The 16,295-nt window shown below is 56.8% G+C and overlaps 4 protein-coding genes across 8 annotated transcripts; 1 reads left to right on the top strand and 3 right to left on the bottom strand.

The window, feature by feature from the left end:
* Positions 1-99: 99 nt before the first annotated feature.
* ZNHIT2 (zinc finger HIT-type containing 2) lies at positions 100-3,293 on the bottom strand. The gene has a single exon (XM_033120076.1). It carries the CDS (start codon positions 1,356-1,358, stop codon positions 156-158), a length of 1,203 nt encoding a protein of 400 aa, XP_032975967.1. The 5' UTR covers positions 1,359-3,293; the 3' UTR covers positions 100-155.
* A 190-nt stretch (positions 3,294-3,483) lies between these two features.
* Positions 3,484-4,947, bottom strand: FAU (FAU ubiquitin like and ribosomal protein S30 fusion). Its single transcript, XM_033120085.1, has 5 exons — positions 4,818-4,947; positions 4,495-4,577; positions 4,260-4,404; positions 3,780-3,835; positions 3,484-3,657 (listed from the first exon to the last, which is right to left on the bottom strand). The coding sequence occupies exons 2-5, from the start codon at positions 4,567-4,569 to the stop codon at positions 3,532-3,534; spliced, it is 402 nt and encodes a 133-aa protein (XP_032975976.1). The 5' UTR covers positions 4,570-4,577; positions 4,818-4,947; the 3' UTR covers positions 3,484-3,531.
* Positions 4,948-4,959: 12 nt separating this feature from the next.
* MRPL49 (mitochondrial ribosomal protein L49) lies at positions 4,960-8,497 on the top strand. Its single transcript, XM_033120084.1, has 4 exons — positions 4,960-5,161; positions 6,133-6,283; positions 7,119-7,243; positions 7,353-8,497. Exons 1-4 carry the CDS (start codon positions 5,084-5,086, stop codon positions 7,497-7,499), a joined length of 501 nt encoding a protein of 166 aa, XP_032975975.1. The 5' UTR covers positions 4,960-5,083; the 3' UTR covers positions 7,500-8,497.
* A 148-nt stretch (positions 8,498-8,645) lies between these two features.
* On the bottom strand, positions 8,646-15,994 carry SYVN1 (synoviolin 1). Of its 5 annotated transcripts, none has more exons than XM_033120070.1 (16): positions 15,864-15,921; positions 14,875-15,023; positions 14,556-14,648; positions 14,315-14,467; positions 14,129-14,177; positions 13,595-13,698; positions 12,833-12,959; positions 12,642-12,741; positions 12,482-12,547; positions 12,270-12,386; positions 12,025-12,188; positions 11,639-11,767; positions 11,397-11,549; positions 11,121-11,307; positions 9,914-10,065; positions 8,646-9,833 (listed from the first exon to the last, which is right to left on the bottom strand). In XM_033120070.1, the coding sequence occupies exons 2-16, from the start codon at positions 15,004-15,006 to the stop codon at positions 9,727-9,729; spliced, it is 1,833 nt and encodes a 610-aa protein (XP_032975961.1). In that variant the 5' UTR covers positions 15,007-15,023; positions 15,864-15,921; the 3' UTR covers positions 8,646-9,726. The 5 variants fall into 5 exon arrangements, with proteins under 5 accessions (XP_032975961.1, XP_032975963.1, XP_032975962.1 ...); XM_033120071.1 differs by having other exon boundaries at positions 8,649-9,833; positions 11,397-11,546; positions 15,864-15,934; XM_033120069.1 differs by lacking the exon at positions 15,864-15,921 and adding an exon at positions 15,358-15,840 and having other exon boundaries at positions 8,649-9,833.
* Positions 15,995-16,295: the final 301 nt, after the last annotated feature.

Raw genomic sequence — 16,295 nt, 5'->3', positions numbered from 1 at the left:
AAAAATCGGCTGGGTCAGCCCTGAACAGAGAGAAGCTGAGAAGTGATTTGTGGGCCCCAAAGTCTAGGGTTGGGTGAAACAGATGTCACTCAGAAATGGGAACTGCCGACAGGGCAGACCAGTCACAGCTTTATTGATGACAAGGGGTCCTCAGATCAGCCGGGAAGCTCCTCAATGAGAGTCCTCGGAGCAGGTGGCAGGGGGCCTCCCCAAAGCTGCTCCAGCTCCCCAGTGAGGGCTGCCACCTCCTCAGCTGCCACAGCGTGGGCTCGGTGTGCCCTGGCACAGTCCAGAGCCAGGGCTGTGAGGGTGACCTCATTTTCATTGGTCCAAGCCAGCAGGAACTGACATTTCTTGCGGGCCCGGTAGAGGCGATCTCGCTCTTCCATAGCCTCGGCCTGTTTCCGAGCCCGGCCCAGGGTCTGCACCAAGTGCCCCAGTGCTGCCAGCGTGTAGCCCTTCTGGTTGGCCGGGCCCTCGCCCAGCAGGATGCGGGCAGCCTCACGCATGGCACCCCGTGTGCCCAGAGGCCCAGGTGGATGCTCGCCCGCTTCCAGCACGTGCGCTGCGGACTGTAGAGCTTCCTCCGCAGAGGCAAAGACTTGCTGGGCGCCCAGGGCTCCCGAAACGCCGAGCAGAGTGGCACAGAAGTCCGAGAGCAGCGCATCGTCGCCACCGTGATACAGAGCAAGAGTGTGCGCGTAGGCGAACAGCACGTTGGGCAACTGGAAGCGCACGAGCGGCGAGACACGGCCACGGTTCAGGCTGGCCAGCGTGGGAATCCGGGTGGGCACGGCGGGCGCGCAGGCCCCGGGGGCGTCTCCGAGAACCGTCTCCTCGGCAGTCGGGTACCCTGCGGCAGCGGCATCCTTAATGGGTTCCGGCGGCGTCCTCGCAGGAGGAGGCTCCAGCTCCGAGGCGTCATCATCCAGCTCCTCCAGAAGCCGCGGCCCGGCCCTGCGATCCCACCACCACGGCCGCCACGGGGGCAGCAGCCGGCCCGCCTCTCCACGGCTCAGCAGTTGCTCGAAGGCAATCTTCTCGGCCGGGGCCAGCCGCTCCCAGAGGCCCGAGAGGCCGCCGGGTGCCGGTCCAGGTTTGAGGCCTGCGTCCTCGGGCTCGTCCTCGGTTTCGCGTTGCTGACGCAGCCGGCGGAGGGCGCTGGCCAGGCGGCTGGGCGAGGCGCTGCGGCCGCGGAGCTCTCCCAGCACTTGGTCACGGTAGAAGGCTTCGGCGCAGGCGCCATGTGCCCGGTAGCAGCGCAGCGAGCAGTAGGGCACATTACAGCGGGGGCAGGTGTAGCGTGCCGGCTGGGCCTCCGCGGCAGGGCAGAAACTACAGGGCCCGGCCGGCTCCATGGCAACTGGCGCAGCCTGCCTCCCGCGAGCGCATAGGTGCCGGCAACTTCCGGCGCTTCTCGGTTACTTCCGCCTCTTTGTGGGGCCAACGGAGCGCTCAAAGCTCCGCGTACTCTAGGCAATTCCCGGCCACACGCGGAAACCAAGCCCTACCCCTCTCCAGTAGCGCTGGGGCAGGCGCGGGAGCCGGTCGTGACGTAAGCCCCGCCCACCGCGGTGTGAAACCGCGCGTCCGGCTCTCTTCGTCGGGGCCAGCTTGCCCCCTAGTGGTTGCTTGCTTAGCACTGTAAAGCGCAGAGGCAGGAATCGATCTGCCAAGCACCTACTCTGGGCCAGTAATTGTGCTACGCTCATGCGCTGGAGGGGCAGCCATTCTACTAGGGGACAGAGGCAAATAAGGGGGAGAGTGAAGAAAGGCCAGGCCACAGTTGGGTACCTAGCCTAGACTGTGTGTCTTGGGGACATGTTTCCTCTTCAAAACAAAGCAACGGTTGATTTCCTCCGGTTTAAACCTATCGTTCATCCAACTTTAGAGTGCAGATTCTGCACTAGGCACCACAAACTGAGCCAAGAGGTGGCGTCCTATCCTAATGGAGTTTACAGTTTGTGGTAGTGGGGCTGATGACCCACACTCGGCCAAGCGCTGTTTAGAGTTGATCCACGGCACCCCTGAAAAATAAGCTCTGGTTTTTTGGTCGCTCACATCCAATCCCACCTCCAGTCTGTTCTGCCTTCAAAATACCTTGTCTTTATTTCAATACAGATCCTATTCCCCAACCAGAATGGATTTTGTAACCTTCACGTCTGTTCATTTTTTGCATACCCACCAACTGGATACTGCCTCTCAACTGGATGACACTTTAACTGGTTTCCTAACTTCCTTGCCAGCTCTCAAGAAAATCAGCCTGAGAAAATAGTAGATCACAAGTCAGATCACATCAGGCCCTTGCTAAAAACCCTTCCCTGCCGTTGGTGACTGACTCTCCATAGCACTTGGACTCAAACTCCTCTCCATGTCTGACAACATGCTGCGGGACATGCCACACACCTCTGCACACGGTGCGCAGGTGGAACTTTCCCCATCTCACCATTTGATTGGCTCCTTTTGTTTCAGGTCTCAACACACCCCATCCTCAGATGTTCCCCGTGATAGTCTTTCTTTTTACCCACCCCCTCTTCATTACAGCACCCTACTTACTTTCTTTGAAGCTATAACACTTCTATTTAGTTTTCTCAACATGAACCTAAATTCCTAGAAGGGAAGGGGCCAGGTCTAACTACAAAGACAAAACCAGCCAATATATTTGTACTCACTATGTGGCAGGTCCTGATCTAAGCACGTTACATCTTTTGTTTAATCCTCTCAAGGGATGATGGCAGAGATTACATAGTTATAAATAGAGCAAGGACCCAAATTCAAGGCAGTCCAAGTCTAGAGCCCAAGGTCTTCGCTCCAAAGTATGTTGTATTCCAGAAAGCAGCCGGTTCAAAACCCTTAGCTGACTGAATGAGCGTGCACGTGTTGCTAGCAGGGAACCTTGAATTAACCCCCCAGAACTCGACTTTTGGGAACACTTGAAACAATCAACTGACCAACCTGAGCTGTGATTAGGTTAGCAGGGCCAGCCAGTACAAACAAGGTCACCACAGTGCCAACGTAATCAGCAGTGCTTTCCAAAGCTGGGGCCGACTAGATTCCTGCCCTGGACTCCACTAAGGCCACAGCTGGTGCCAAGTTAGGGGACAGGTCAGACCGGCATTCCTGACGTATCTTCTACTGATACTGCTCCCTTCCACTGCTGCCTCCATAAGACCTCCCACTATAGTGACTCCTGCTATCTTCTCTGTTTAAAGGAACAAAAAGAAAAAAGGATTTGGAGGAATTATCAAGTTGAGATAGAAATTTTCCCAACTCTATGTTTGAAGGGCTGGCATCCATGGTTACCAGTTTTCACGGGAAGCCTTTCCTTATAGTTTATCACTTCTCTCTCCCCACCCCCACCCCCCGGCCAAGGGCCTCTGCCTCCTCCTAAACGAGACCTCCCTGTTCTAGCGGGCATACCACCAGTACTAGAAGCCATTATCCCTCCCCAAAGCCCTGCAAATGAAGATGGAAAAAAAGAGATGACTGGGCTATGTGGCTTTATTGGAGAAAGCCAGGATCACAAAGGACTTAAGAGTTGGCATTGGGGCCCTTCTTCTTGCCAAAGGTGGGCACAACATTGACAAAACGCCGGTTGTACTGCATCCGCCGCTTGGCTCGGCCAGTCTTCTTCTTCTTCTTCTCCTGTTTGGCCACCTGGGAAAAAGGAGGGCTAATCAGACCCTGGTTCATCTCTTCCGTGCCTTCCCTCAGGCTCATTTCATGAGGAAGGTGACAGGAAAACAAAAGTCCAAAGGGCACCACTAATACTCTCTTACCTTGGGAGTCTGACCTCTTACTTTCCCAGCACGGGCCAAGGAACCATGGACTTTACCTGTGGTGGAAAAGGACAGCAAGCAGTTAGGACAGCAAGAATCCTTTCTCCCTCAAGCTTTTAAAGGGACCCAAGAGGGAATGAGAACAAAGGTGCAGAGATTTGATGCCTGACCAAGAACGTCTAGTCTGGTACATTCTGGGGTTTCACTTCAGGATTTTCCAGCCCGACTTTAAACAAGAACTGAAGGGCACCTTGGGGATCTGGTCTAACCTGATTTTAGTGAGGAAACTGACAAGGATCTAGTATGTGACTGAAATAGAACTATACTCTCTCTGGCTTTCTCCCATGGACCTCTCAATATCTCAAGAGTTCATTCTGAACTAAACAGGAAGAACCACAGTGGACTGAAGACAGTGATCTCCACACCCCACACCCATTACGCGTTTACAAGCAGTTCAAAGGCCCATCCTCCCCAACTCACCTCCCAGCATGCGGCCAGCTACTTCCAGAGTGGTCAGAGCCTCCACCCCACACTGGCCCAGGGTAGCCTCATCCTCCAGGGGCGTGCCTGCCAGGAGCACGACTTGATCTTCTGGAGCGATGCCCTCTAGCGAGGCGACGTGGGCCTACAGGGGAAAGTGAGGCTCAGCGCTCCCGTGGGGAGCGAGGTTAAAGAACACAAGAGGATGCAGACCAGGAGCACCACGCAGCCTTACCTTGATCTGGGAGACAGTCTCCTGGCCGGTCACCTCGAGGGTGTGTAGATCTTGGGCGCGAACAAAGAGCTGCATGTCGGCGACTGAGGAAAGAAATGCTTGTAAGAGAAGAAATGCTCTGGGAGTAAGGGAGTCGGGGAGTGGGTGGCGGGCCGGGGACGATCGCGGGTCTCACGTGCCTAAGGCCAGGCCAGCCAGGGAGGTCGGGTGGTGACAAGAACCCGGCCCACAGAGCAGCCCCTCTTCCTCTATTTTTCCCAAGCCGTCAGACCTCGCGGCTAACCTATTAAGTCGTCCGGATCCAGCCGTGGCCCAAATCTTACCTGAACTGCGGCCGCTACCGCTACCGCGAAGATGGAGTCGAGAAAGAGGAAGGAGGAAGGGCGCACACGTCCTCACCGCCTACTGCGTCGCACGTCACTACTAAGCGACTGCGAGGGCCTCTGATATTTGTACTACCTATGGTCCTCCTAGCTCCGCCCCCTTGCGCTTGGCGTCGGCGCGCTTTCGGTCCTGGGAGGCGTGCACAGGAAGGGGCGGGACCAGGCCAGCTGCGCGCGCAGAAGGCTAGTGACCGGAGTAGTTCAAGATGGCAGCGGCCGTATTTCGAGCTTCGTTGCTGGGGTGGAGAACCGGCGTCCTACCGGGCTGCGGTCTACGGCGGCTGGTGAGACCACTGAATTTGGAGCGGGAGGCAGAGAGCTGAGTGTGACACTCACTGTTATTCCTTGCAACCCTGAAAACCGCGTTCTTACTTGGGGCTTAGTTTTTCCATCTGATCGGGGGCACTTTTCTGGATCTCAGGTACTAGATTGAGAAGAGGGGTGGCAGGGCCTGGAGCGCCCTTCAGAGTGTGGGGGTTGGAATCAGATTGGAGGACAACCCCGGTTAGTCAGAACTGGGAGGGGTTGCACATCGATTCTCTCTGCCTAATTATTTGAAGGGGAAACTGGTCCACAGCGTCCATAGGTGACTCTTCTGGGAACCTAGAGTTCATGATATATAGGCCACCTTTTCTTCCTACCTGTTCTCATTGTAACCCCGCGGCCTATCAGGACTCCGGGTTAACTGTTGGGAGAAGTATCCAAAAAGGATCTTTAGGCAGGAAGATGGAAGGACAGACTCTGGAGTGTGACCCTAGGTAGATCATTTAATGCCTTATTTTCGTTAGGGTAATACAGTACGTAACTTGTCACGTTAGAAGAATTAAGTGAAAACAATATACGCAAAGCACTTAGTACAGTGCCTGATAGTGTCTGTATGAGGCCAAAACCTTCCAGGTAATGGGGGGGGGGGTCACATCGGATGAGTGTGAGTAGAAAACTGTCACGTTTGCTTAAAGTACCTAACCCAAAACTAGAATATTTAAGTAGAATGTTCAGAAGAAACTTTCAATACTGAAATATGCCATATCGGTCAGACTTAGGGTTAATTGGCTTTTCAAAAGTGTACACACACTTCTCATTTGAGTCCCAGGAGGGACTAAGAGAGGCAGCCCCTTCAGAATGCTTGAACTTCTTTTCCAGTCTCACCCTGCGCCTTGACAGAAGGAATGAAGTCTGGTGTGGGTGGGTGGGTGGGTGGTAAATGGGCTGACGGAGAGATGGTTGGTTTTTGCTTTGTTTTCCTTTGCCTCAGAGCCAGACCCAGGGGCCTCCCGATTACCCCAGCTTCGTGGAGTCTGTTGCTGAATACCAGTTTGTAGAGCTCCTGTTACCCCCTACCAGCATCCCAAAGCCCCCGAAGCATGAACATTATCCTACGCCTAGTGGCTGGCAGCCCCCCAGAGGTGAGCTGGGTAATGGGGATGGCTTGAAGGCTGCAGGGAAGCACCGCTTCTTTGTGGTCGGCCTGAACTCCTCAGTGGTTTCAGGACTTGCGTTGAGATCTCTCGGGGTAGCATCTGTCTCATGTTCAAGCAAGGACCCAGAAATGGAGTCCTGTTTTACTAGTACCCGTCCATTGACACTACTGAGGTGAGGTCTTCCCAGGAAGGAAAAGTGAAGCATAGAGAGAAGACCCAAGAGCTTGGACACCACCCCCAAACCCCTCGCCGTCCACCTGTAGGCCGTGTACCATATTTAAGAACACAGCTTGGGAGTTGGGCACTTCTGGGTCCGAATTTGGCTCTGCTATTCATTGCCGGTGTGATCTGAGTTAGTCACTTAGCTTTTCCCAACCTCAGTTTCAGCAAAATGGAGATAATCTGTTTGGCACCTAAAGCACTTAGTGCAGAGCCCAGCATGTGGTAGGTGTTCAGTACTTGGAAAGCCATCCCCATCGCTTTGTGCCAGAGATTGAATTTAGCTTCCTTGACCCAGAGGAGAAGGGCAAAGATTGGCCCCCAAGGGGGACCTAAAGATCCAAGGAGGCGTGGCCCTGACTTCATTTCTTCTTGAGCACCTTTTGGTGCCAGGCCCTGTGCTGGGCCTTGGGGTACCTGGGTGAACAAGCTGGTCCTGGCTCTAAACTTAGGTCCAAACTCAGGTCTTCTGACTTGAAGTCTGGAGGTGGCTTTACCTTCGAGTGCACTAACCCTTTGCAGACTCAGTGGGGAAAGGCCTTGGCTGAGGTGGGATGAAGCCTGGGAAGATTTGACTGATTAAGGTCCCTCTCTGTCCCAGACGCCCTGCCTAACCTGTCCTACTCTGTGCGGCGCTCTCGGATGTACAATCTCCCTGTCTACACGGACATCACACATGGCAACCGCCAGATGACTGTGATCCGGAAGGTGGAGGGGGACATTTGGGTAAGTGGGTGGGTGGGTCAGGGTCTGATTGTGGATGAGGGTCGAAGGGATGGGAATCCTTTAGAGGGGAACGTGTCCTGACCAGGCTTGGTTTGTCACCTTTGCGTAGGCCCTGCAGAAGGATGTGGAAGATTTTCTGAGCCCATTGCTGGGGAAGACACCTATCACCCAGGTCAATGAGGTGACAGGTACCCTGCGGGTCAAGGGCTACTTTGAACAGCAGCTCAAAGCCTGGCTCCTAGAGAGGGGCTTCTGAGGCCCCGCTCAGCAGCCTGCGTGACAGCATCCCTGACAGACTGGATTCCAGGGGTTCTCAAGAGAGGGGGTGTCGGAGCAGGCAGGATTGGGGCTGAGCGCTGGGGCAGGGTAGAGTGAGGGCTAAAGAGCTTCAGAGCAGGCCTTGCTTGCATAAAGGGGGAAATGGGACCCTCTGCACAGGTGCCAGCCCTGGGGGAGGGCTACGTAACATTGGATACCCATTAGAAACAGCTGAGCTACTGGGGGGCATTAGTTGCTATCCCTCCGACCCCCGACTTTGGCCTGTTCCTGCTTTCCCTTTATTGGGGTTCCTTGAGCTCAGCCATTGTTTCTGGAGGTTGTTCACTGCCTCTCTGGTGGAAGCAATAGCCCACCCAGTTTAGGGGAGGGGAGCATCAGACAGACCCATTGGGCGTATTCCTTCCTTGGCCCTCAGACCCTCACTGCTGCTAATGTTCCCAAGCCCTTGCTCCAAGCCAGACGTGGGTCCTGGAAGTCTTCTTCAGTTCCAAGTGCAGTGCCAGGCACGGGCACAGAAACAGAGTGCCCATGTCAGCCCCTAGGCTCCTTCTTTTCACCCAGGGACAGGTAGAAGGCCGTTTCCTCCGCCCCGTGCCAGACGAGATTTGGGCCTCACTGGGTTTCCAACTGCAGAAAGCCGTGATTAGCTTTAGCTGGTCTGCCCACAAGGGGGTGCTTGGGTGCTCCTGGCCATCCTTTCCAGTTTGCTGATCTGGTGTCAAGGCCACCTGCTTTGCAGGCAGGAAGAAGATGGCCTTTTGCTTCTGCCATACCATCCCACCCCCAGCCAGTGAACCTTCACACTTGCCCTGTCGCCAAGGCCAAAGGCTTGAGTTCCAACCCCACCCCGGCATCAGACTGGCTAAGACAGACCTCAGAGCCTGGCTCCCCTCCTTGATCTCTTACCTTAGGCAGGGTAATTAACCTTTTGGGGGCTCAGTTTCTTCATGTGTAAAATGGGTATCTCTTCCTATTAGTTTAGTAACAATGTACCCAAAGACAGAGCTGGTTTGTATAAATAAACTCTCACTCCTGGAGGTTGGTTCCAGGCCGGTCTGCAGTCTACAGCCTGAGCAAGAAAAAGGAGTCCGGCAGATCGATCCTATGACACCAGCTCCACCAATCATTAATGCAAGTTTTTATTTGGCTGTATATACAATTTAAGCTATTAAAATTTGTACAATATTTACAAATTAAATAATCATCTGAAACTCTCCAGCAACTCATGTAACACAAAACTGAGGGAAAAAGGCAGGCAGGCAGGCCTTGGCTCCTGTGTTCCCTACCTGGCCCAGAACCTTTTCTAAACCAGAAAGATCAGGAACCTGGCACTCCTGCTCCTTTCCTGGGGTCAAGCATTCAAATTCAAAGACAAAATGTAAGCCAACAGGTAATAGCAAGTAAGTAATTCCAAGTCTTCTAAACTTTGAAAGTTGAGAAATGGCCTTGCGAGGATTCTGGGGCTTGCAGTGGTTCCAGAGCAGACACAAGCCCTCCACCTGGAGTGAGGCTGGGCAGTGGCTGCTGGGTAAGACCAGGGACCGTCTCACGTTAAACAAACTGCGGGGAGAGGGGTCTGGGGGGAGGGGCAGGGCAGGGTCCCTCAGTGCTGCCCTCCCTCTCTGCCCCAGGCACTCCTTTCCCTGAGTTGTGTGGTTGCATGGAAATGCCACAGGGCATAAGGGACACAGCCACCACCACAAAGGGCTTCCAGGGAGTTGAGGGTAAGGTAAGGATATCAGTACCAGTCTTGGTGGGTGGGCCAGGGAGCGAGTTCCTAGCCGGCCCCCAGCCCCAGGAGTCCACACTGGGAACAGGAGCTAATACTGTCTGGCACTGCAGCGGGACTCCACACACACAGGCGGTGCTCGGAGGGGCTGCCCCGTCTCCCAGAAGGGGGTGGGGGCAGAGGGCTTCTCAGAGGCTGTACCCTTGTGCTGCACAGCCGCAGCAGAACACAGGGCTGAAGGGTAGAAGAGGAAGGCTGGAACTGACCCAGGGTCCCCATGGCTGCCCGGGACTGGAAGGACTGGAGTCAGCTGGGGCCTTAGGCCTCCTTCCCCTTGGTCTAGGGCATGCCACCTCCTCTGTCTCAGCTGGTACTACTCCCTGGTACAGATAGAGGGAGCTGGCACTTGGTGGCAGGACATGTTCCAGCAAGGGCTGCTCGAGAGAGGGGGGCAGGGGGCAGGACCGGGGCAGTGTCAGTGGGCAACAGGGGATTCCAATTTCTGCAGGCGGCGGCGACGGAGCTCTGCGGCATCGGGCTCTCCGTCCTCGGGTAGCTCCTCGGTGCCCACTGACTCGGGAGCTGGGGACAGAGAAGTCAGAAGTGGGACCCAGAGAAGTCCCCCGTCCCACCCCACCCCTCTGTAGGCTGACCACAACTACCTGGAGGCTTTTCGGGTTCAGGGGCTAGTGGGGAGGCTCCTAGGGACGGGGTGGTGGCCTCGGAGCTGGGCATGCTGGTGGAGGAGGCAGCAGCGACAACTGTAGGGGCAGTCTCCTCAGTGGGGTTGACTGAGGTGGCAGGCCGGGGGGGCCTAGAACAGAAGGGACGAGAGGCGGGCCTGGCTTGGGCATCCCGGCATGTCTGGGCAGGTTCTCCTGCCCTTGGGGAGCCTTGCAAGGTAGAGTCCAGCACTGATGTGGCCCCGCAGCCCCCGTGACCAGACACGAGTGGACACGTGTTGTAGGAATGCTTGTGATCCTACACCAGACTATCGTAAACCACAGGGCTGCTGGCCTGTGCACCATTACACTGCAGTCTCCACCCCGGGATGCCGCTCCTCATGAGGTACCCACTGAGACTCCACTGAATCAAAGAGCACTCAGGTCTCAGACTCAAGCTCCCCTTCACACCTGTGCTGTCATTCATTATTCGGTGCCAGGCACTTTGTGCACGTGACCTGTGAATGAGAACCCCCCTCTATTCAAATAAGGTAATGGTCACAAAGAATGTGAGTGATGGCACCGGGACGTGAACTCAGGCCAGGCTGGCTCCAAGTGACTTTATGTGCTGTCTCAGCCCAGGGGCACTTGACTCCCAGTCAGTGTTACGTGGTGAACTAAAACACTGAGGATTAGGGGTACAGTGGTACCTCGATTTTCTAACGTAATCGTTCTAGAAGTCTGTTCGAGTTCTGAAACGTTCGAAAACCGAGGCACGGTTTCCCCATAGAAAGTAATGCAAAATGGATTACTCCTGTTCCAGACCTTTAAAATCAACCCCTAAAACTGCAAGTTTCGCATGAATTTTACTATCTAGTGATACCATAGATCCCTAAAATTTACGCAATCATAAACCGAAATGTTCATCACCGGAGACGTTCGAAAACCGAGGTGCTACTGTAGTTGACTTTGTAACTGAGAAGATTCAAGGTCACCTCCAATAGTCCTCACCCAGACAGGCAGGCCTCCTGCAGTGGGAGGATGAATGGCACCACGCACCCTAAGACCCTGGGTGTGCCTACAGCGAGGTGGCCTGAGTCAACAGGTACCGCAGGGTGGCAGAAGAGACAAGACCAAGATCCCCTGCTGGGGGCCTTCTCAGCAGCCCCACACCCTGCTGCCCGCCATAGCCCCCATGCAGACGTACCCCAAAGAGGCGAGCACGGTGAGGTACTGGTTGATTTGCAGCATGGCTGCGTCCAGCAGCGTGTGGATGTTCCGCAAGCTCTGCAGCCGGGCCTCCAGGTGCTGCCGCTCGTGGCCTTCCAGAGCCTGCAGTTCCTCTGGGGTCAGCCCAGCAAAGCCAGCAGGGGGCACGGGCATTGGGGGGAAGGCTGAGAGAGACAGAGGCTCAGCCTGGGCTGCCTGGGCCTGACACCCCTCACCCACCCTCCAAAACAAGCCTCAGCACGGCCCTGCTCACCAAAGGGTGGAGGCAGCGGCATGCCCATCCAGGGAGGGGGGAAGGGGAAGCCCGGGGCAGGGGCAGCCTCGGCGGGGGCAGAGCCAGGTGCCGAGCCAGAGGCAGCAGAAGCAGCTGTGGTTGTGGCTGCTCCACTGGGCCGAGAAAGGGCTGCTAAAGGGCAAGAACCGGAAGTGAGTGAGTGTCGAGAGGGCTCTTCCATTCCTCCCACCCCCGGCCGTCGCAGTACCCAAAAGGCTCACCTGCACTGGTGGATGGAGGGGCCACAGCCTCTCCTGAGCTGGGGGGAGGTGGGACGGGTGGAAAGGGGCCCATGGGGGGCCACAGCGGGAACATGCCTGGAGGAAAGGGAGGCAGGAGGCCCTGGGGGACTGCAGAGAGAAGACAGGACTTGGTGAGACAGGTCCAAAGCACAGGCAAGGGCCCAGTTATTGGGAGCTGTGTCCTCTGCTCCCGTAGGTCCTCTCTGAGCTCAGCACTGATCACACTTACTGCAACCCTCTGTGGCTCTTCCTGTACCCTCCCCACCATCCAGATGGAGCTTCTAGAGGGCAGGGACTCTGATTCCCCTCAGTACTGCCCACCCAACCCAGCAGTGTGCTAGATGGTCAAATGAGCGGCAACTCACAATTGGGGGGCTGGGGGAGGAGTGGTGGTGGGTGGGGGGCAGGTGGTGGCCCCTGATCTGCAGGTTCAGGGGGCGGTGGTGACTGCGTTGGCAGCGATGCACGAAGGACATCCATACGGCAGGTAGGGCAGGTCTGCTGCCGCTGGAACCAGGAGCGCAGGCAGCTGAGGATCAAGACCAGGCCCTGGTCAGCGGGTCCCTAGGGGCCTGCCTCGCAGAGCCCGGCTCCCCAGGGCCCTCCCCACCTGGTATGGAAAATGTGGTTGCAGGGCAGTCTCTTGGCACCAGTCACCATCTCTTCTCGACAGATGATGCAGACATTGTCCATTGCCTGGAGTTCCTCTGGGGTGGCATCTGGGTACCTGGTTGGGATAGGCCAAGGACAAGTCAAGACTAACTGAAGACTCGGGGGACCTGGGGTACAGCTCGGGAGAGCACCTAGGACAGGCCCACTTACAATGTGTTCATATTGCGGATCGCTCGGCGAGACATGATGGCGTCTGTGACAGCTTTCTTGAACTGTCTGAAAGAAGAGTTTCAGTGAAAATTGGGAGAGGGAGGTGAAGGAGCAGATAGGGGTGAGGTGTGGCGGGGCACGATGGCTGGGCTGGGCTCACCTCATGGCCAGGTACATAGGCCGGATGGCGAAGAGAGGGAAGGTGTGCACCTTGATCATGATGGTCATGAAAGCCATGTACAGGAGCACCTTAATGAAGCCTGGGGAGAAGGGGGTGCAGAGAGCAGCAGGTCACGGCCTGGGCGCCAGGGCTGGGACTCGGCGCGGCCGGGCGGCCCAGGCTCCTCTCACCTGTGAAGAGCTCCGTGTAGAGCATGTACACAGCCTTGTTGTCCCAGGGGTTTTCGCTCTGGAGGTCCACGGAGTGCAGGATGTACTTGATGAAGATGGTGAGCACCATGGTCATCAGGATGGCATACTGTGGGGGGAGGGGGGGCACATCAGCACGCGCCCGCCCTGCTCCAGCCACACTGTCGCCCCCAGGCCTCTGCACAGCAGGGTGTGATGGTGCAGCAGGGCTTGGACACAGCCGGGGTCCATCTAGCTCCTCCACTCCCTAACCCACTGGACCTCAGCACTGCGGTTTGCCCGTCTGCAATGTGACACCATGAACTGCTCCTTTGTAACTGTTGCTTTCCTGATGAAGAGATGCAGGTCAAGTGCTCAGCACAGGGCCTGGCATACAGTAAGCACTCCTCAATGTGAGCCGTGGTCAATGAACACATTCTTCCTCTGCCAGGGACACACCTCCCCAGGTGTCCATCAAGCTAATTCCTCCTGTCCATCAATAGCCAGCTCCTCTGGGATTGGCTTCCAGGAAGCCAGCCTTCCCTGCACGCCAGGTCGGGGCTCCTCCACAGGTGCCTCTTTCTGTGCCTCCCCCACTCTCCTAGGAGTGGGTGGTAGCGGGCTGGGACTGACTGCTGGCTGCTCCTTGGTGGCCCGCCTGGGGCTGGCCACAGAGCAGGTGCTCAGCAAGGGTTTGTTGGGTTATTCAAGGCACATGCAGTGCCACCTCAGGCTTGTCCTCCCAACCTCCCAAGCCACTTTTACCTCAAAGCCAAACACCAGCTGCACAGAGGCCCCACGGGTCAGGATGCTGTGATAGGCATGGCTGACGAAGAGGAAGTCCAGGATACCCAGGAGGAACATAAGGGCTGTGGGGACCCCCCAAGTGGGGGGTTGGAGGGGTCAGCCCAGGGCCTGGCAGCCACTTCCTGCTCTAAGACAGCTCCCACCCTCAAGCCCACCATGGCCCCAGCCATCTAGTCAGGTGGGCACACTCCACTGTACCCGGCCCCCCGGGAATTCCAATTCTGCCTAGGGGGGCATCGGGGTGGCCCAAGCGCCAGGTGAGGAGGCAAAGAGCTAAGGGGCCAGGCAGTTGAGAAGCTATGGAGTGGAACAGGCAGAGAGTATGCAAATGAACTTCCTAAATTATCTTTCCTGTACAGCTGTGGGCTGAAGGGGCAGCCTGTGCTCTAGGGTACAAGTCTATGGCCAGTAACTTTTCACGTTCCAATCCTCCACGGTGCCTTGTCTCCCTCCGGCTCCCTCCTCCTCTCCCCTCGCTTGGGTCTCACTCACAGATAATGCGGCAGTGAAAGAGCCAGGAGATATTGGGGCTGCGTTCCATCTGAGGCAGAGCAGAGAAGGGGCCTGTCAGGAAGGCTGGGGCTCACCCCACAGCCCCAGCCCAGCCCTTATGCCACAAGCCTGCCCACCGGCCACTCCCTGGCTCCTGTCTGCTCCACAGAACCCAACTCGACTCACAAAGTCCACTCGGTCCTCAGCCAGCCAGTGGAAACACTTGAGGAAGAGGAGGAGAGTGAAGAGGGCGACAAAGCGGGGGCTGAAGTCATCCCGAAAGACGGTGAAGGCCAGACAAGTTTCAGTGACAGCATACCAGGAACGTTCCAGAAGGTGCTAGGGGTCGGCAAAGAATGATGTGAAACCCAGATATTCGGCTTGCTCAGCTTCCAGGCCCTCCCCTTAGGGGCCACGGACATCTTACCTCCATCTCTGCTGCCCTCAGCTGTCCAAAGAACACCTTGCCCATCGCCTTGCCCAAGAGGAAGACGAGGACGAAAGCCTGGATGTACAGAACCTAAGAGGAAGGCGAGGCTCTTGTTTGAGGTCACTTTCAGCTTTGCTCTGCCTGGGGCTCATCATTCAGGAACCTCCTTGCATCCCCACCACAGTTTATTCAAAGTGAAGCAGCTGGTGGCTACTTCACTTCTCCCCTACTGACCTGACCTCGGGCCCCACCCCGATTCAAGCAACCTCCTCCTTCCCTCCTACTGAGTCCCTCCCTCCCTGCGCTCCCAACTCACTGCCATGCTGGGGCTGGACTTGGTCAGGTACACCACAGTGGGGTAGAACTGGTGCTTGAGGTAGTAGGCGTGAGCCACCACGGCCCCAGTCAGCGCCAGGCTGGCCGCCATCATCACTGCGGTGCGGAACATTGCCCTGGCCTGGAGACCTGCATGGGGACAGGAGAGAAAACTTGTGTGCTGCCCATATGCTGCAAACCTAGCTGGTACCTGAAACGCAGTCAGTAAATAGAACAACAGCAAAAAATCCTCATTTCACCCTCACAATCTCCATCACATCAAGAATAGCATATACTCCGTTTTACAAACAAGAAAACTGAGACTCAAAAGGGGTTAAGTGATCACACTGACGCAAGGCCTGGAGCCTGGGTCAGTGTTGTTTCAAATCTAGGGCTCTTTCCAAGCTGCCTGCCAAGCCGCCGTCCCTAGGGAGCTACGAGGAAAGGCAGCACTGTTGGAGAGGGGAGAACTGCTACCACTAACCCTAAAGTGAAGATGATGCGGTAGGATGCAAAAGAAATCTCCAGAAGCGCGAACGTGCGGCCTGGACTGGGAGAAGCCAAGGCGCTGGAGGGTGCAGCCGGAGAGGCGACATCGCCGGTGACAGCTCTGCCAGGGTGGGCAGCTCCGACGCGGGCCACGCGGGAGCGGGCGGAGTACGTCAGTCTGGAACCCTGGCGCTCCCAACCCCTGGGGCAGCGGCAACTCGGGGCACCAGAGGAATGGCCGACTGATAGGACGCAGTGGTGGGACTGAGAGGGACCCTAGTCGCCTCCGCGGTCGAGCACCTGTAAGCGCCTGGAGCTACCAGCGTCGCAGGTGGGGCCCAGCCTCAGGAGAGCGGGCGCGCGGGCGCCTGAGGTCTACCGCCAGCTGACAGGCCGAAAGCGGGCGGCGGGGCTCAGGGGCGCGCCAACCCCGGAGACCTCAAGGGGACGGGCCAGGTCCCGACTACAACCACAACCTGGGCACGATCCCGACCTACTCACCAGGAGCCCAACGCCGCGAGCCGGCACAATCCCCGCGACTGCGGAGGCGGCTCTGGTTAACAACACTCCCCACCCCCTGCGAGCCGGAACTTCGGGGATGAGACACCTCACTTCCGGCAGCGCGGGGCGCGGCGTGGACGGTACCAAGCGCACGCTTCCCTTTTCCGCATCGCGCGCCTTCCTTGGTGCGGGGAGCAGTCGTCCCACCACCGTATCTGGAGTTCGTGCCCACGGTTCGAGCAAGAGATGCAAGAGGTGGTGGAAGCGGAATAGGGCAACCCTGGAGGAGGTTGGAGTGCCCCTGTTTATTAGTCACAGATGGTACCGTCTCCGCCGCCAAGTGTTCTCTGTCCAGTGGGGAACTCAGACTCTGAAAGTGGCTGGAAGATGGAGCATAGTGTGGGTCGTACCACTTGGAGCGGGGAGTAGGCG

Source organism: Rhinolophus ferrumequinum, chromosome 11 (genome assembly GCF_004115265.2).
Source record: "Rhinolophus ferrumequinum isolate MPI-CBG mRhiFer1 chromosome 11, mRhiFer1_v1.p, whole genome shotgun sequence".
NCBI classification, from domain to species: Eukaryota; Metazoa; Chordata; class Mammalia; order Chiroptera; family Rhinolophidae; genus Rhinolophus; species Rhinolophus ferrumequinum.
The sequence above is the reverse complement of the archived record's forward strand: the minus strand, read 5'-3'. Positions and strand labels throughout refer to the sequence as shown.